The 17,418-nt window shown below is 68.7% G+C and overlaps 10 protein-coding genes across 10 annotated transcripts; 5 read left to right on the top strand and 5 right to left on the bottom strand.

Moving 5' to 3' along the window:
• Positions 1-35: 35 nt before the first annotated feature.
• MICPUCDRAFT_43230 (uncharacterized protein) lies at positions 36-785 on the bottom strand (the record flags this gene model as incomplete). Its single annotated transcript, XM_003063961.1, has 1 exon — positions 36-785. The coding sequence occupies one exon, from the start codon at positions 783-785 to the stop codon at positions 36-38; it is 750 nt and encodes a 249-aa protein (XP_003064007.1).
• Positions 786-2,446: 1,661 nt separating this feature from the next.
• Positions 2,447-3,790, top strand: MICPUCDRAFT_2230 (uncharacterized protein; the record flags this gene model as incomplete). The annotated part of the gene is made up of 2 exons (XM_003064147.1): positions 2,447-3,536; positions 3,678-3,790. Coding segments are annotated over 2 exons (1,203 nt in total), but the record flags the coding sequence as incomplete, so codon positions are not given.
• Positions 3,791-4,846: 1,056 nt separating this feature from the next.
• MICPUCDRAFT_53914 (uncharacterized protein) lies at positions 4,847-5,506 on the bottom strand (the record flags this gene model as incomplete). The annotated part of the gene is made up of 1 exon (XM_003063960.1): positions 4,847-5,506. One exon carries the CDS (start codon positions 5,504-5,506, stop codon positions 4,847-4,849), a length of 660 nt encoding a protein of 219 aa, XP_003064006.1.
• A 570-nt stretch (positions 5,507-6,076) lies between these two features.
• MICPUCDRAFT_23273 (uncharacterized protein) lies at positions 6,077-6,676 on the top strand (the record flags this gene model as incomplete). The annotated part of the gene is made up of 1 exon (XM_003064146.1): positions 6,077-6,676. The coding sequence occupies one exon, from the start codon at positions 6,077-6,079 to the stop codon at positions 6,674-6,676; it is 600 nt and encodes a 199-aa protein (XP_003064192.1).
• Positions 6,677-7,273: 597 nt separating this feature from the next.
• Positions 7,274-7,750, top strand: MICPUCDRAFT_53912 (uncharacterized protein; the record flags this gene model as incomplete). The annotated part of the gene is made up of 1 exon (XM_003064145.1): positions 7,274-7,750. The coding sequence occupies one exon, from the start codon at positions 7,274-7,276 to the stop codon at positions 7,748-7,750; it is 477 nt and encodes a 158-aa protein (XP_003064191.1).
• Positions 7,751-7,875: 125 nt separating this feature from the next.
• Positions 7,876-9,156, bottom strand: MICPUCDRAFT_53911 (uncharacterized protein; the record flags this gene model as incomplete). The annotated part of the gene is made up of 1 exon (XM_003063959.1): positions 7,876-9,156. The coding sequence occupies one exon, from the start codon at positions 9,154-9,156 to the stop codon at positions 7,876-7,878; it is 1,281 nt and encodes a 426-aa protein (XP_003064005.1).
• A 235-nt stretch (positions 9,157-9,391) lies between these two features.
• Positions 9,392-10,837, top strand: MICPUCDRAFT_49762 (uncharacterized protein). The gene is made up of 3 exons (XM_003064144.1): positions 9,392-9,703; positions 9,893-10,162; positions 10,354-10,837. Exons 1-3 carry the CDS (start codon positions 9,659-9,661, stop codon positions 10,810-10,812), a joined length of 774 nt encoding a protein of 257 aa, XP_003064190.1. The 5' UTR covers positions 9,392-9,658; the 3' UTR covers positions 10,813-10,837.
• A 396-nt stretch (positions 10,838-11,233) lies between these two features.
• MICPUCDRAFT_36856 (uncharacterized protein) lies at positions 11,234-12,476 on the bottom strand (the record flags this gene model as incomplete). Its single annotated transcript, XM_003063958.1, has 2 exons — positions 12,449-12,476; positions 11,234-12,009 (listed from the first exon to the last, which is right to left on the bottom strand). Coding segments are annotated over exons 1-2 (777 nt in total). The 5' UTR covers positions 12,450-12,476.
• Positions 12,477-12,842: 366 nt separating this feature from the next.
• Positions 12,843-14,076, top strand: MICPUCDRAFT_53908 (uncharacterized protein; the record flags this gene model as incomplete). Its single annotated transcript, XM_003064143.1, has 2 exons — positions 12,843-13,698; positions 13,787-14,076. 2 exons carry the CDS (start codon positions 12,843-12,845, stop codon positions 14,074-14,076), a joined length of 1,146 nt encoding a protein of 381 aa, XP_003064189.1.
• Positions 14,077-14,154: 78 nt separating this feature from the next.
• On the bottom strand, positions 14,155-17,322 carry MICPUCDRAFT_53907 (uncharacterized protein; the record flags this gene model as incomplete). Its single annotated transcript, XM_003063957.1, has 1 exon — positions 14,155-17,322. One exon carries the CDS (start codon positions 17,320-17,322, stop codon positions 14,155-14,157), a length of 3,168 nt encoding a protein of 1,055 aa, XP_003064003.1.
• Positions 17,323-17,418: the final 96 nt, after the last annotated feature.

Genomic DNA, 17,418 nt, shown 5'->3' with positions numbered 1-17,418 from the left:
GTCGTCGTCGTCGTCGTCGTCGTTGCGTCGTTTTTTCAGTCGACGCGCTGGCGCTTCTTGGGTCCTTTGGGGTGGCATCCCGGACACCCGGTGGGTTTGTCGCTCGTCGTGCGGTGGGCCATCCTCGCACGCCACTCGTGCGAGCACCTCCCACACTTCCATAGCGCCTTGTAGTCCGCCCCTTTCGTCACCGCCGTCGGCGGCCTGTCCTTATCGACGTACTCGCGCGACAGCTTCTTCCCGAGCTCGCCGTTCTTCTCGCACCACTCGAGGAAGTTGTTCGTCTTGCTCAGCGGCAGTTGATTCGCGCACTTCGGACACCCGCTGGGTCTGTCGCTGTTCGTGCGGTGGCACACCTGCGCCCGCCACACGTGTTTGCACTCGACGTTGCTGCACTTCCACTTCGCCTTGTAGTGCGACGCAAACGTCAGCTCCGTCGGCGGCTTGTCCTTATCGACGTACTCGCGCGACAGCTTCTTGCCGAGCTCGCCGTTCTTCTCGCACCACACGATGAAGTTGTTCGTCTTGCTCGCCGGCGCACGTTTCGCGCACTTCGGGCAACCGCCGGGTTTGTGGCTCCTCGTGCGGTTGTTCACCTTCGCCCGCCACACGTGCTTGCACGTCAAACACTTCCACTTCGCCTTGTAGTTCGACCCTTTCGTCAGCTCCGTCGGCAGCTCCTCGCGGAACTCGTTGGCGAGCCTCTCGCCGCGCTTCCCGTTCTCCGCGCACCACTCGATGAACGGCTTGCCCGTGCGCTGGTTCACTCCTCGCTTCTTCACCATGATCGCCTCGCTCGTCAGTCGTCGACGCGTGCCGCCGCGCGGGGAAGACTGCGCCGAAAAGCAACGACAGTACGAGTACGACATACGAGGCGGAAGTAATACCTTCGTACGAGTAATAACACTGAAAGCCGTGCCGCGAGTTCACGTACTACGATACGCGAAACCTCGTATGCGGAAATAGTCACGGTGCCGTCCTCGCACGCTCGACGTCACTCGTTTTTTATCGGCGAGAGAAGAGAGGCGCGCTCGAGGAGCCACATCGCATCGTCCGTCCATTGGGTGGCGCGCGCGCGGAGGGCGAGGCGGCGCGCGCGATGGACACGGCGCGCGCGCTCGCGGGGAGCGGCGCGATGGCGTCGATGCGATGCGTCGCGTCGAATCACGCGCGGAGGCGCGACGTCGCGCGCGCGGCGTCGTCGCTCGCGTGGCGCGTCCTCGCGCCGTCGCCGTCGCCGCGGCCGCCGACGACGTCGACGGCTCGCGTCGCGACAAACACGACGCCTCGCGCGGCGGCGTCGCGCGACGGCGCGAGGGACGCGAGGGACGCGAGCGGCGCCGGCGGCGCCGGCGGCGCGAGAGAGAAGAGATCGACCGCGCGACGCCGCGCGGCCGCGGGCGGCGTCGGGAGCGTGGACGACGACGCCGGCGGCGACGCCGCGCGACGACGCGCGGCGACGTCATCGCAGCGTCCATCGTCGTCCTCGCGCGGCGTCGTCGTTCGGGATAAAGCCGTCGAATCACGCGGGGGGCGACGCGCGCGCGGCGCGGGAGAGGGCGGCGGAGGCGGAGGCGGCGACGCGCGGACGCGACGATCGGCGAACAGGTCGACGCGCGCGACGGCCGCGATGTTCGCGAGCGCGAGAAGCGGCGGCACGGGCGCGTCGCCGACGTCGCCGTCGCCGTCGCGATCGGCGTCGCGCGGGGAATTAAAGATCAGTCCGCCGCCCGCGGGTTATCCCGACCGCGGCGCGCGCCCGCGGACGTCGCTCACGGAGCTCCGACGCGAGGCCAGCGCGATCTTACGCGCGCTCAGCGCGGCGAGGAACGCCCCGGGAGGACTCCGATCGATCCTCCTCGGCGGCACCGGACAGGCGTCCTACGACGACGACGACGACGACGACGCGACAACGGCCGCGAATCACGTGGACAACGTCCTCCTCGGGCGCCTCCTCGACGCCCTGTGCGCGGCCGGGATGCTCTTCCAAGCGAACGGCCTCCTCCGCGAAGCCCTCGAGCTCGGCGTGCGGCCGTCCGCGACGGCGGTGGAGCGCCTCGTCAGGCACGGCGCCAGGGCGGGGAGGGCGGCGGAGACGGCGGCGGCGGCGCGCGCGTTTCGAGCCGCGGGGGGGAAGCCGACGTTGCGGACGTACACGGATCTGATATCGTCGCTGAGCAAGCGCGACTTGGAGCTGAGCAAGCGGGAGAAGAGGCGCGAGAGGCACGCGGCGGCGGCGGCGGGGACGACGACGACGACGACGGCGAGGCGGTGGCAGGGAACGGGCGCGGGCGCGAGCGCGGGCGCGGGCGCGGGCGCGGCGGCTCTCTCCGAGGAATCGGTCGACTCCTCCGACGCGTCGTCTTCATGGACCGCGGTCGACGTCTGGCTCTCCCTCCGCGCCGCGTCGTCCACCGACCCGTCGCTCCGCGTCGACGGCGCGGCGTACACCGCCGCGGTCGGCGCGTACATGATCGCCGGCCGACCGGACGAGGCGAACAAGCTCGTCCGCGAGATGAACCGCGAGAAGATCGACGCGGGGCCGCGTCTCTACAACACCCTCATCGCCGCGCACGGCCGCGCGGGGGACATCGAGGGCGTCCGCGCGGCCGAGCGCGCGATGCGCGCGGCGGGCGTGCGGCCCAACGGAGCGACGCACGGCGCGCGAGTCGCCGCGTACGCGCGATGCGGCGAGATCGCTCTCGCGGAGAAGGCGCTCGACGCCGGGCGCGCCGACGCGCGCGCTGGGAATAAACCCACCGTTTATGCGTACACCGCGCTCGTGCAGGCGCTCGCGCGGAGCGGCCGCATGGACGAGGCGAGGGGGTGGCTGGACGTCATGCGCGCGGACGGCGTCGCGCCGAACGCGCACACGTACAGCACCATCGTGGACGGGTTGGTGCGCGCGGGGGACGCCGCCGCCGCGGAGTCGGCGCTGCGAGAGATGAAAGCGAACGGCGTGGAGCCGACGGCGGTGACGTACAACACGCTGTTGAAGTCGTGCGTCGCGGGGGTGACGCCCGCGGACGCGCTGCGCGGGGGGCGCGACGGTTCGAATTCTTCCACCGGTTTCGAGGCCGTCGAGCGCGGCGACGACGGTTCGAATTCCATCGAGACGACGACGGACCGGGACCGGCTGAATCCGCCGCCCGGCGCCGACGCCGACGCGTCCGCCGCTCTCAATCGCGCGCGACGCGTCCTCGAGTCCATGCGCGCGTCCGGCGTCAGCACGACGGTCGTGACGTACAACACCCTCATCGACGCGTGCGTCAGCGCGGGGGAGCCCACGGAGGCGATGTTCGGCGTCCTCTCCGCGCTCGTCGCCGCGGGACACCGCCCGGACGTCGTCACGTACACGACGCTCCTCAAACACTTTTCGCGCGCCGGCGACGCGAACGCCGCCAGGTGGCTCGCGCGCGAGATGGAGGCGGACGTCGCGGTCGCGCCGGATGCGAGCGCGTATAACTGCCTCATCGACGCGCTCGTCAAGGCGGGGGAGGTGGCGGAGGCGGCGTCGTGCGTGCGGCGGATGCGAGGTGAGACTGCTTCCCATACGACCCCGTTCGCGTGGTGCACGCCGTTCCTTAAGGACTTTTCCCGTCGTCACTCTTCACCCGCGCTTCCCTTTCAACGTTTGACCGGTAAGACGGTCGACTGACCGATCGCTTCACCCACAGGTCGAGGGTGCGCGCCGGACCGGCGGACCTACGGCGCGTTGCTCGACGGGTTTTGCCGCGTCGGCGACGTCCGATCCGCGGCGGGGCTGTACGACGCGCTCATGGACTTAGGCCCGAGTGGGGGCGAAGGTCGCGAGTGGACGTACTACGCGCGACCCGCGAACGACGACGGCGACGTCGTCGTCGAGGTGCGCGAGACGGTTCGCGAGGCGCGCGAGCTCGTCGCGCCGGACGCGCGGATGCGGTGCTCGCTCGTCGTCGCGTGCGGCCGCGGCGTCGCGTCGGCGACGCTGTCGGCGAAGCTAGGCGAGGAGATCGTGGAGCGCGTCGTGCGCGACGTCGCGCGCGAGGGCGGGGAGAAGTCCGCCGCGGAGGCTGCGGATATTCGAGGGCGGTGGAAGCTCGAGAGCAAGGGCGGCGGCGGCACGCGGTCGTTAAAAAAGAGAGGCGGATCGGCGCGGTCGTCGTCGTCGGCGTCGTCGTCGTCGCGCGGCGGCGGAGACGCGTTCGTCGGCGCGGTCGGGCCGCTCGACCCCAGAGCCGGGTGCCCGATCCCGAGCTCGTGGGGCCCGCGGCCGAGGTCGAAGCAGGACGAAGAGCGCGCGGCGGCGGCGGCGGCGGCGAGCGCGAGCGTCCCGGCGCGGCGCGCTCCCGGGGCGGACGCGGAGTGGAGTCGCGGGTTGGAGATGTGGAAGCACTGGCTCGGTCTTCCGTCTCAGTATTACGACGGGCGGGACGACGCGCCGAGTAGTTCGAGCGCTTCCGGGTCTTTGTCGCCGGCGAACGCCGCGAGGGCGTCGGCGGTGTCGGACGCGGTGTCGGACACGGTGTCGGACACGGCGTCGGCCGCGGAAGGGATCAACCCGAACAAAAAACACTACGCGAAGGAGGAGATCGCCGCCGCGGTGGCGACGTTGCGCGCCGCCGCCGCGCGTCGGTACCCGGACGATCCGCAGACCGCGCTGCGAGTCGCGCTCGAGGCTGCGGAGGAGGGGAACGCGCGGCGGATCGAGGACGACGAGGAGGAGGAGAGCGGCGACGGCCTCGAACGCGTCTGACGGACGTCCCGCGGCGTAGACTTGAGAACCAATGAGAAACATACTTAAACATTTTCACTAACGACTATCGCTCTACCTACGGCGCCGCTCGCTCGCTCGCTCTCGAGCGTCCTAATCCGCGACCAACACCTCCGCGTCGTCGTGTCGACTCCGCTTCGGCGCAGACGTCGCGCCGCGCGCTCCCCCTCCCGCCGTCGCCCCCCCTCGCGCGAGCGCCTCTCGCGCGCGCGACGACGCGTCGTCTTCTCGCGCCGCCGCGCCGAACGCGCGCGTCAGATCGAACGACGCGACGTTCCTCGTCGCCGCCTGCCGCCGCAGGAGCTCCCCGCGCTGCTCCCCCCACGTCGGCCCGCGGTTCGCGCGTCTCTCCGCGGCCTCCTCCGCGAGCTGCGCCTCGCGCTTCGCGCGCTTGTGCCTCGACACCTCCCACTTCCCGAACGCGTTCTTGATGAATTCTGGCCGCGACGCGTCGTCGTCGTCGTCGTCCGAGGCGCCGTGTTCCTTCGCGGCGGCGCGCTTGGACCCGCCCGCGCCGCGCGCCGCGTCCGCCTTCGCGTCCGCGTCCGCCGCCGCGCGCGCGGGCTCCCCCGCGGCGAAATACTCCGGCGTGTCCACGAGGGATCCGCCCCCGCGCATCCCGTAACTCGTCAGTTCCTCGTAGGACGGCATCGACGTCGTCGACGCCGCGACCGCGCGGCCGGCCGCCGCGACGTCGTCGTCGTCGGAGGAGGAGTCGTCGGAGATCTCCCCGAGCGCGTCCATGAACGGCATGACGCCCAGAGTGCGAGCGCGCGCGGGGCGTTCTGGTGTTGGCGAGGGGTGAGAGGTCGATAAACACTCAGAGCTTCGAGAAGAGAGGTCTTCAGTTCGTCCCCGCCGTTATTTTCTCGGAGGGAACGTCCTCGTCCCCGCGCCAGTTCCTCCCGCGCCGCCGCACGTTCGAGGGGCACCATGAGCAACGTACCTGAGCGCCTTCACGCTGATCCGCCCGCGCGCGAAGCGCCGAGCGTTCACGTCGACGGCAGCGACTCTGAGGGTGTCGCCCTCGGCCACCTTTTAGCGCGGTTAGAAAGGCAAGAAGAAGAACTCAAACGCGTCAGGGAGGAGAACGTGGAGACGCGAGCGGAGCTCACGGCGACGCGGAGGGCGCTCGCCGAGCTCACCGTTGTCGTCAAATCAATCAACCCGACGTTCGACGTCAACGAGCAGCTCGCGAGCGTGGTCTTCTCGCACGTCACGGATGTTCGGACGCGCGTCGCCCTTTCCCTGGTGAACACGGTGTGGCGCGGGGCGTCGAAAGTCGCGTCTTCGCTGCCGGCCTGGTTTGACTACAACCTTAAGATGCTGGAGTGGTATAAGAAGGGAGCACGGCATGGCAACACTGAGTGTGAGATGATGTTAGGGCGACTCTACGAAGACGGAGACGGCGTGAAGAAAGACATCCCAAAGGCCATCGAGTGGTTCGAGAAGGCAGCCGCGAAGGGTGACGCCGATGCACAAAACAGCGCTGGCATCTATCACTCCTGGAAGGGGCGTTACGACGAGGCGTTCAAGTGGTACACTAAAGCGGCCGCTCAAGGCCACGCTGCCGCGGAATATAACCTTGGATTCCTCTACGACGACGGACGCGGCGTGAAGAAAGACATCTCAAAGGCCATCGAGTGGTACGCGAAGGCAGCCGCGAAGGGTCACGCCGCAGCACAAAACAACGTTGGCCTCTGTCACCACGAGAAGGGGCAACACGAGGAGGCGTTCAAGTGGTGCTCTAAATCGGCCGCTCAAGGCCACGCTTTCGCGGAATGTAGCCTTGGATCCCTCTACGAAGACGGAGACGGCGGGAAGAAAGACATCTCCAAGGCCATCGAGTGGTACGCGAAAGCTGCGGAGAAGGGCCACGCTCTCGCGGCAGAGAGACTCCGAACACTCACCCCAGCCGCGTGATTAGTTTGCAAGCACGTCATCACGTTCGAAGAACGACGAGAGCTACGACGCGCGCGCGCGCCTTACATATTTTCTCTGGTGTCGTGAGGGGTGAGATCGTATCGTATCGAAACACTCTTCCGTCGTCGGGTCGCTTCCACTCTTTCGTCGTCAGTTTTCGTCGCTCGCTCCGAGCGCGGAGTCTACGCCTCCTCTCCCTCGCCGCCGTCCGTCGTCTGAAACACCACGAATTCGAGCACGTGCGGCGGCGCTGTCGCGCGTCGCGTCGCGGCGTCCCGCGTCAATTCCGGGACCGTCCAGTCGGGCGTCGTAGCTTTTCGACGTCACTCTCGCTGCGCGCCGCCACGCCGCGTCTCGCACGGCGATCATGCCGCTCGGACGTCCTGGCAAACCCTTCCTCGAGTGGTGCGCGGAGAACGGGAAGCGCGGCGAGAAGCTCGCCAACGAGTTCCGCGAGGAGCTGCCGACGGAGCTGACGTACCGGTCGAACTACAAGGCGAAGTGGAAGTGTTTGACGTGCAAGCACGTGTGGCGGGCGCAGTGTGCAACCGCACGAAGAGCGACAGACCCACCGGGTGTCCGAAGTGCGCGAATCGCATGTCGCTGAGCAAGACGAGCAACTTCCCCGCGTGGTGCGAGAAGAACGGCGAGCTCGGAAAGAAGCTGTCGCGCGAGTACGTCGACAAGGACAAGCCGCCGACGGCGGTGACGAAGGCGTCGCACTACAAGGCGAAGTGGAAGTGCAGCAACGTCGAGTGCAAGCACGTGTGGCGGGCGAAGGTGAACAACCGCACGAGGAGCCACAGACCCGGCGGGTGCCCACAGTGTGCGAATAATGCGCCGGCGAGCAAGACGAACAACTTCCTCGTGTGGTGCGAGAAGAACGGCGAGCTCGGCAAGAAGCTGTCGCGTGAGTACGTCGACCCAGACAGGCTGCCGACAGCGGTGACGAAAGCGTCGAGGTACAAGGCGCTGTGGAAGTGTGGGAGGTGCTCGCACGAGTGGCACGCGAGGCTGCACCACCGCACGACGAGCGACAAACCCAGCGGGTGTCCGGAGTGCAAAATGCCCTGAAGAAAACGGCTTCGCGACGAGGGCGTTCGCTTCGAGTGAGAGTTTCAGTGTAGACTCCCGCGAGCGGCCCCCGAGGGCGGGCTCTAGCTAGTAACCCTCCCTTCACTACCGTTCGTTCGTTCGCACTACTCTGCCTTCACCGCCGCCGCCGCCGCCGCCTCGGACTCAGGCGTCCGCTCCAGGACGTCCATCATCTCCCACCCTATGTCGTCGAGGACGCGCGCGTCGTACCCGAACGCGGTCCACCACCCGCCTCCCGCGCCGCCGCCGCCGCCGGTGTCGCCGCCGCGCCGCCGCGCGTCCGCGTATTCCGCCTCCCACCTACTCTCTAACCCGTGCATCATCCCCGAGAGTCGCAACGCCGCGGCCGCGATCTCCCCGGCTCTGTATCGCAGCAATAACGTCGTGTGAAACGCCGCGTCCGTGAGCGTTACCGACGCGAACTGCGCCGCCCGCGGAGGCGCGCGAACCGCGGCGCACATGTTGAGGAGGTACTTGTGCGGCTGAGGGACGTTCAACGCGTAGTCGATGCAACGGAGCACCTCCTGCTCGAGCTCCAGCACGCGATCTTTGGCTTGGTAGTACGCTTCGCCGACGTACACGCTTGGTTCTGTCGCGTCTGTAACGCTCGCGGACGCGGCGTTTTGGGCGACGACCGGTTTCCCCCCCGTCGTCTCCCCCGTCTCTTCTTTCCGCATCGCCGCGGCGAACGCCGCCGCCGCCTTCGCCTGCGCCGCCGCCGCGGCGCCGTTCTTCACCGCGACCTTCTCCTCGTCCGTCGCGTTCTTCATGAACTCAAGCGCGTCGTTCGCCGCGGCCTCGCCGTGGCCGCCGCCGCCTCGCATCTCCCCCTCCGCCGCCGCCGCCGCCGCCGCCGAGGTCGCGCCGACGATGCCAAACTTTTTCGCTATCGACTCCGGGTCCCCTGGCTTCGGCCTCAACACCCTCCACGCCACGTTCACGATGTCGCTGATCCGCCTCGGACACTCCTCCAGCTTCGACGCGATGTACACGCACGTGGAGACGACGTCCAGGACGTCGTGCGCGTCCACGGGGTGCTTCGCGTAGAACCGAAGCGCCATGGTCCACGCCGCGATCGCGCACGGCGTCGGCATCTGCAGCGCGGTCGTCGTCGTCCGAAGCAGCGACGACGCCTTCGCGCGGTGCTCGATCTCCGCGGAGGACGCGATGCCGCGAAGCGCGGACGGGGAGTGCGTCGTCGTCGCCGCGAGCGAGAGCGACGGGTTCGTCGCGCCCGTCGCGGTGATCGGGCGATGGTGATGGTGAAGATGATGCGTCGACGACGGCGGGCGCGGCCACGCGCCCCGCGGCGCGCTCGTGGACGGCCGCTCGCCGCCGCGGCCGCGGTCGTCCCGGGCCCCGCGGGAGATCGCGTCGGAGTGCATCCGCCCGCGCCGTGGCCCGCCGGCCGCGTCGCGCGCGATGTGTCGTCCGCGCGCGACGACCGCGCGTCTACCCCTTCGATCGGCGATCGGCGCCCTCTGCGCGCGGACGGCGCCGATCTCTCTCTGGATGCGCGTGCTGTGAGTGCAGTGACTCGACCAGTCAGCGCTGAGCGGCGGCCGCGACGACCGGAGGCTTCGCGCGTCCTCGCGCCGCGCTCCGACTCACTCGCGCGAGCGCGGGCGCGTGAACGCCGCCTCGAAGACACGGCGAACGAGCTTCACGGTCGCGCGGAGGAGCAGCGCGCGGAATCGACAGCCGGCGGCGAGCGGAGCGCGCGACGGTCGCGGAGACGCCGGAGACGCCGGAGAGAAAAAGGCATCTCGTCGATCGGGGAATCGATCGATCCGAACGCGCGGCCGTCTCTCTCGCGCCGCGCCCACGGAACGACGAGACGCGCGGTAGCGGCGGCGTTCGCGGGAACGTCCCGAGAAGACCGGAACCATGGCGATGACGCTGGATAACCCGTCGAAGATGGACCCCGGAAAGGCGCGTCCCCTCGCGTCGTCGCGTCGTCTCGCGCCACCACCGTAACCCTATCCGCGGAGGGTGTGTGTCGAACTGTGGGATCGATCTGTCGGTCGACCGGTCGCCGCCGTCCTCCGCGCGCGCCTCCTCGTCGTCTCGTCACCCCGCTGACGCCTCCCTCCGCGCGCGCCCGCCCCTCCTCTCCCGCAGGTCCCCGCGCTCGTGATGCGCAGCGTGGAGAACGCGACGACGGCGCTTCGGGACGGAGACGCGGACCGAGCGATTAAAATGATGCTGAGCACGGACGAGCTCTGTCACAAGGTGATCGCGCCGCCGACGATACACGGCCTCGCGATGCGCGTCTTATCCGACGCGTACCTCGCGAAGGATAACATGGAGGACGCGAAGAAGGCGCTGGAGAAGGGGTTGTCGTTGTGTAAGCCGCACGACGGCAGGGCGAACATGCCGCCGTTCATGAAGGTACGCGCGCAGCCGCGAGGATGGATGTATGCGCGCTCGCCGCGTTTTTTCGAGGCTCGAATCGAATCTTTCGCTCGCTCGGGAACCCGACCGGCAAAGTGGGGGGTAAAAGAATGCTCTCTCTCTTCTCGACGCGCGTTAACTAACATCAAGTGAATATCTCGCCCCCACGCTCGCTCCCACTCTCGCAGGCGGACCTCAACGGACGCATGGGCGACCTCCTCGTCGCGCTCGGCGAGGTGGAGAACGCGATGGGCGATCACAAAAAGGCGGTGCAACACATGCGTCAGGGCGCCGAGCGTTTCGAAGTTCTCGGGCAGCAAGAGTTCGTCGCCGCGACGCATAATCGCATCGCGCTGACTTTATTACAAGCGGGGAAGCACGAGCTCGCGTTAGCCGCGGTGCTCGACGCGGAGAAGCTCGCGGGCGAGCTCGGCGAAGGGAACGAACACGAGGCGAACATTCTATCCACGACGTTTTGTTACAAGGGGAGATGTTCGGTGATGGCTGGGAACATCGACGGGGCGCGGGAGGCGATGACGCAAGCGCTGCGGTACGCGATGGCGAGCGGGAACGATAAGGTAAAGGAGGAGGCGGAGACGTTTTTAGCGGAGCACCCGAGTAAAGTGGACGAGGCGGCCTTTTTATGACAAGGATGCCCCGCGCCCTCGATTTATTATCTCGGTTGGTTTATTAGGGAGAGGAGAAGAGAAGCGCACGACGCGCGTTACGTTAACGCCCACGCGATGCAATCAAACTTAAGCAATTCTTTCGAACTTTTCGAAATTCTTTCTTCGCGCGCCGTGGCGTGCGAGACGCCGCGCGATGGTATTCGTTCGGTGTTTAGTTAGCCGTATGCGTAGTACTCTTTCCTCGAGCGTTACAAATCTTAGTCGGACGCCGGCGTCTCCGCAGTCCCGCCGCCATCCTTCGCCGCACGAGCCGTGTCCACGGCTCGTTCACCCACCACATTCTCCCCTCGTCGCGTCGTCATCACGTCACATCATCAATCACGCACGCCGATCGACGAAAGAAGACTCCAAGTCGCCCTCGAGATCACATCACCATCGCTCACGCCTCCTTGCGCTTCTCGAGCTCCTCCACGATGGACAGCTTGATGCCCTTGCCCTTCGGCAGCGACACCATCGGCTTGTTCCCTTCGCCGATGACGAAAACGTTGGTCGCGCGCGTGGCAAACTGATGCCCCGCCGCGTCTTGCACGTGGATGATCTCGAACGAGCCCTTGTGCTTCTCGCGGCGCTGGATGACGCCGACGCGCCCGGCGTTGCGGCCGCCGGTGATCATGGCGAGCGCCCCCGCGTCAAACTTGAAGTGGTTCGTGATCGTGTTGGACGAGATGTCCACCATGACGGTGTCGGACTCCTTAATCTCCGGGTCCGGGTAACGGATGGTGCGGCCGTCGTGGAGGTTAACGCACGGCACGCCCTTGTCGCCGAGCTTCTTCGTGCGCACCTTGCACAGCTTGTACTGGGACTCCAGCTGCGTGATGCGGTGCACGACGAAGCGGCCCTTCTGGTCGTAGATGAGCCTGAAGTGCTCGTCCGTCTTGTCGATGGACACGACGTCCATGAACCCGGCGGGGTAGCACTTGTCGATCCTCGTCTTGCCGTCCACCTTCACGAGCCTCTGCATCAGGATCGTCGTCACCTCCTTGTACGTGAGCGCGTACTTGAGGCGGTTGCGGAGGATGAGGCACAGGGGGAGGCACTCGCGTTGCTTGTGCGGGCCCGGGCTCGGCTTCGGGGCGAAGACGCCGCCGAGCTTGTCGAGCATCCAGTGGCTGGGGGCATTGAGCCTCTTGAGGTGCTTCTTAGGTCCGCGAGGCACTGCGAGGGAGAGGCGCAGGACGGGGGGGGGAGAAGGTCAGTCCCAGTCGGCGAGTGGACGTGATGGTTTTGTTTCTTCGCCGATTTTGTTTCGTGCGAGCGGAAACCCTAAAAATCGAAGACGTCGCGACGCGCGACGCCGCGACGCGCGACGCCGCGACGACGCCGCGAACGACGCGACGACGACGGCGCGACGACGGCGTCGACGCGACCCGACGCGCGCGATCGAGCGCGGCGGGGACGAATCCTCCGCGGCGTCGTCGGCGATCGCCGGCGCGGTGGACGGCGCGAGCGGGACGCGAAAATCTGAACCCCGGCCCGCGCGCCGGAGTCGCGCGATGGCGACGTCGCGACGCGCGCGCGCGCGCCGCGGTCGGCGGCGAAAACGACGCGAAGACGTGCTGGACGCGGGAACGGGGGCAGAAGCGCGGAGACTCACTTTTGGCGTCTCGACGGCGTGGTCCGTGCGAGCTAAAGAGGGCGACTCGATGCGCGGTCGCGCGAAGAAACTCGAGTTTTTTTCCACCTGGACGTATGTTAATATGTAGTACTCGAGACACATTATTTCGTGACTGATTTCCATACGAAAGTGGCGCGTACGAGTACATTCCACACGGTTTGTCCGCAGCGTGAAAGCGCCGCGCCGATCATCTAGAGCACGCCCTACCGAGTTCGAACCGATGAACGCGAGCCTGCCTGATCGGCGATGACGAACGCTTGATCGCACGCCCTACCGGGTTCGATACGATGACCGCGGCGCGCGTAAAACCCGGCACCGCCTCGCGCGTTGACGATTGCCCTCGGCGCGCGCTCGCCGCCGCCCCGCCCACACGATGCACGTCGCGACCACGGTCTCCGCGCCGCCCTCGCGCGCCGCCCCGCCCCCCTCGCGCGTCCACGCGCCCGCGCGCGCCCGCGTCGCCGCGTCGTCGCGCGTCGCGTCGCGGCGTCCCGCGTCAATTCCGGGACCGTCGCGAGGAGTTATCCTCGTCCGCGCGTCGTCGTCGTCGTCCGACGCCGACGACGTCGTCGACGCGGACGACCTCGGCGTGGACGTCGACGCGATAAAGTCGATGCTCGAGTCGAACCCGACGGTGAGAGCGCAGGAGGCGCTCATCGCGGGCGAGGCGCGCAACGCGGCGTCGCTGCGCGTGGACGCGGACCTGGCGGAGGCGAGGGAGAAGCTCGCGATGGAGTACGGCGGACGCGCGCAGAGCAGCGCGGAGAACCTGCAGACGACGCAGGAGAAGGCGCTCGCGGAGCTCGAGGCGAAGAGCGAGGCCGTGCTCAGGGCGGAGGCGAAGATGAACGCGATCGCCGCGGAGCGCGAGGCGCTCGCGCGAGAGATGGACGCGGCGCGAGGAGGAGGAGGAGAGAATAATGAGATGAACGCGTCGTCGTCGTCGTCGGGCAAGTGGGGAAGCACCGTGGCGTCGGACGTGGACGAGGACGCGGAGAGGGTCGAGAGCGGCAAAGCCGGCGCGCTCGCGGCGCTGTCCGGGACGCTCCTCTCGTCGCCGCTGCTCCTGTCGCAGTCCCCGAGCGCCGGGTTCGGCGACCCCGTCGCGCTTCAATCCGTCGCCGGCGTCTTAGGCGCGTTCTATACACTGGTCCCCATACGACCGCGTCGCCGTGGTGAACGCCGATCCTTAAGGACTTTTGCCGTCCTCTCTCTCCGCCCACACCACGGTTTCAATCCCCGCCCTCGACGCCTTTGAACGCCAACTGACGCCTTTCAACTCCACCCCGACATCGCTTCGTATGGAACGACCCTAAGTCTCCTGCCTCGTCTTCGGCGTGACGTATCGCTACGCCGTGCGCGACGACTTCGGGAACGACCAGCTCAAGGGCGGCGTCGTCGGCGCGTTCGGATTGACGCGCGGGCTCGGCGCCGCGGACGTGTTTCTGCACGGCTCGGACGCGAGCGCGCTCGAGACGTGGGCGCAGGCGGCGTTGCTCGTCGGGGAGGGCGTGTTGGTGTTCGCGTTCGCCGCCGTCGCGCTCGAGGCGGGCTTCAAGAGCGGCGCGCTGCGCGCGTTCCCGATGAAAAAGAAGAACGCGCGATGAGCGGTGGGGGCGTCGTTGTATCATGACGAGCGAGTCAGCGAACCCGCGACGACCGACGGACTACTCTCCTACTCGCGCCTAATAACGCCGCGCGTACGCCGCGAAGCGTTCGCCGTGGCCTTCGTCGCCGCCGCCGCCGCCGCCGCGCGCGTCGTCGTCGTCGTCGTAATCGCTCGCGTCCCAGTCCGACCCCCCCGCGCTGCTCTCCGACTCGCTGTTCCACAAGCTCCCGTCCGTCTCGCTCGCGTCGCCGCGCTCGCTGCCGCTCGTGGGCGTCATGTCCGACCACCCGCCGCGGCTGTCGTACCCGTCGTCCTCGCTCCGGTAGTCCTCGCCGTACGCGCCAGACGTCACGCTGCTGGCGCGACTCGACGACGCGCCTCCTCCTCCCGCTGCCGCCGCGGACGGACGCGCCGCGACAGTCCACGCCGCGTTCGCGGCGTCCACGTCCGCCCTCCTCGCGCGTCGCCGTCGTCCGCCGCCGCCGTCGCCGTCGGACTCGCTCGCGGACGCGAACGACAGCTCGCTCCCGCCGCCGTCGCTGTCGCTCAGCGCGCTGCTGTCCGAGCTCTCGCCGCCGCCGAAGGACCCGATGGACGACGACGACGAGTACCCGCCGTCGGTGCCGTACCCCGGCGCGAGCGACAGCGTCGACACCAACCCTCTCGGGTCCGACGCGCCCGCGTTTCGGAGATACGTCGCAGCCTTGACGCGGCGGTGCCTCACCGCGACCGCCAGCGGCGTCTCCCCGTCCGCGTTCGTCGCCTCCAAGAGACCGCGCAGGGAGGGCTGACCCGGCGCGTTCGCGTGCTTGAGGACCACCTTCACGAGGCCGACGCTGCCGCCCGCCGCGGCGCGATGCAACGCGGTGTCGCCGCGCTCGTCCGCCTCGGCGAGCGAGACGCCGCGTCGCGCGTGCGCGCGCACCGCGTGCTTGTGCCCGTCGGACGCCGCGTTGAGCATGCCTTTGATCGCGCTGGCGGGCGCGGGCGCGGGCGCGGGCGCGCGGGCGCGGGCGCGGCGACGCGCGGCGGCGGCGCCCGGCGGCGACGGCGGCGGAGGCGCGCGGGGCTCGTCGCGCTCTTCCCCCGCCGTCGCGCGCGCCGCGCCGGAGCTGACCGGCGAGCCCATCCCGTCCCACGTCTTCGGGGACCACCCTCCCGGGGAGCCGCCGCTGCCGCGCGCGTGCTCGCCGCCGCCTGAACCGCCGCCGCCGCGCGACGTCGGCGTCCCCAACGCGACGGGCGACACGCCTGGGAGCGAAGAAACGTCTCGCGTGAACGCCGCGGCGTCGGCGCGCGCGCGTCGTCGCTCGTGCTCTTCTTTCCCTCTGGGCACGAGGAGGATGAAGTCGCCCGCGGGGAGGCCGTGCGGGACGCCCTCGCCGAGCTCCCAGAATAGGGTGAACCCGGCGCGGCCGCGCGCGGCGTGCGCCGCGCCGACGACCTCCGTCGCGCACCTCGCGCGCCACCGCTTTCGTCGTCGGGCGGCCTTTTGGTTATCGCTGCCTGAACCGCCGCCGCCGCCGCCGCCGCCGCCGTCGCCGTCGCTCCCGTCGTCGTCGCTCCCGCTCCCGTCGTCGTCGTCCTCGCCGACGCCGACCGGCCCCCGGATCAGCGTGATCGGCCGTCTCAAATACGCGCTCAGCGCGGCGACGTCCACGAACGAGCTCGGGACGTTCGGCCGCGCCGCCGCGTCGGCGAACGCGTCTCTGACGCGCATCGCGCGCAAATACGCGTCCGAGTCGCGAAGAGACGGGTCCTCGCTCGCGTCCGCGACGCGACGCATCGCGCGGCGCCAGTTATCCAGCGGCGCGCCGGACGGCAGCGCTCTCGATCGAAGCAACCTCGAGCCCTTGATCGCGGCGACGATCGCGGCGTCGAGCGCTCTCGGGGAGACGTCGTCCGCGAGGACGCCGGCGGGCGGGCGCGACGCGCCGCCGCTCGGCGGCGGCGACGCCGCCTCTCGCGCGCGTTCCTCGTCCTCCTCCACGCTCGCGATCTTCGCCGCGGCGCCTCGTCGCAGATGCGTCGCCGTCTCGTTCGCCTGCGACTTCCCCAGCGACCGCATCCCGCGTCGAAGCACGGCGGCGACGGAATCCGCGTCGCGCGTCGTCGAAGAGCCGTTCGACGCGCCCGCGGCGGCTTCCTTCTCCCGCGCTTGACACACGATCTCTGCGAGCCGCGCGCAGTGAAACAGCGAGTTCCCGTCCCTGAACACCTTGACCTGCTCGTACCCGGCCCTCAGCCCGCCGCGGGAGGGCCCGAGGACGCGGCCGCCGCCGGGGGCGCGGCGCGCGTCGTCGTCGTTGTTCGCGTCCTCGCGTTCGGGTTCCGGCGATTTGGATTTGGATTTTGATGATCGCGGCGGCGGCGGCGGCGGCGGCGACGCGACGTCGTCCTCGCGGTACAGCGCGAGAGAATCCCGCGCGGACGGCCGCCGCTCCCGTCGCCTTCCTTCTCTCCCGTCGCCTCGCGCCGCCCGCCACCGCTCGTCGTCCCTCTCGCCGACCGCGTTTGAAAAGTCTCGCTGCATCTTTTTCTGCTCTCGCAGTCGTCGCCTGTGCGACCGCTCCCGCTGCTTGTTCTGCTCCGCCCAGCGGCTCCTCCACGCGACCGCGGCGCGGATCATGATGTCCTCTTTGCGCTCGTTCGGGGACATCAACGCGCCGTGTCCGGACGGCGACGCGATCGCATCGTGCGTCCGAGCCTTGAACGGCCGTCCACCGTCAGGCGACGCGATGGTGCCGCTCCTCGTTGAATCCGTGCTCATCAGTCGCGTCGGATGCGACGCCCCGCGGAACGCGGGCGACGTCGTCGTCGCCGCCGCCTGAACCGCCGCCGCCGCGCCGCTCTTCCCGTTCGGCGACGTCACCTCCAGCGACGCGAGCGCGCGATTCGCCGCCCACGCGCGCTTCGTCGCGGTCGTCTGCTTGTCCAATCGCTTCTTCTGTTTCTTCACCGCGCGCGAGAACACAGACGTCTCCTCCGCGAATCGCTCGACGTCGAAAACCTCCGCGTCGTCGGATCCGGCGGACGCGTGCGGCGACGGCGTGGACGGGCCCTTGCGGCGGCGAAGCCGCGAGAGCTTGCCGCCCATGTCGACGCCTCGCTCGCGCGCCCGCGACACTGCTCGTGGTAATCCGCAATTCACATTCGTTTCGGAGAAACATGTGTCACGCGATTGGCTCGCGCGTTCTCCGTTGAAAATCGCCCCGTCGACCTTTGAAAAGTACCTTCCGTTCATCGGTCACGCAGGCTTAAAAAGACGTTCAAACGTTCGTTCGGCGCGCGAGCGCGAGCGCGAGAAGAGAGGCTGTCGACGGACACCACACGCGCACCG

This window comes from Micromonas pusilla (assembly GCF_000151265.4).
Source record: "Micromonas pusilla CCMP1545 genomic scaffold MICPUCscaffold_16, whole genome shotgun sequence".
NCBI classification, from domain to species: Eukaryota; Viridiplantae; Chlorophyta; class Mamiellophyceae; order Mamiellales; family Mamiellaceae; genus Micromonas; species Micromonas pusilla.
The sequence above is the reverse complement of the archived record's forward strand: the minus strand, read 5'-3'. Positions and strand labels throughout refer to the sequence as shown.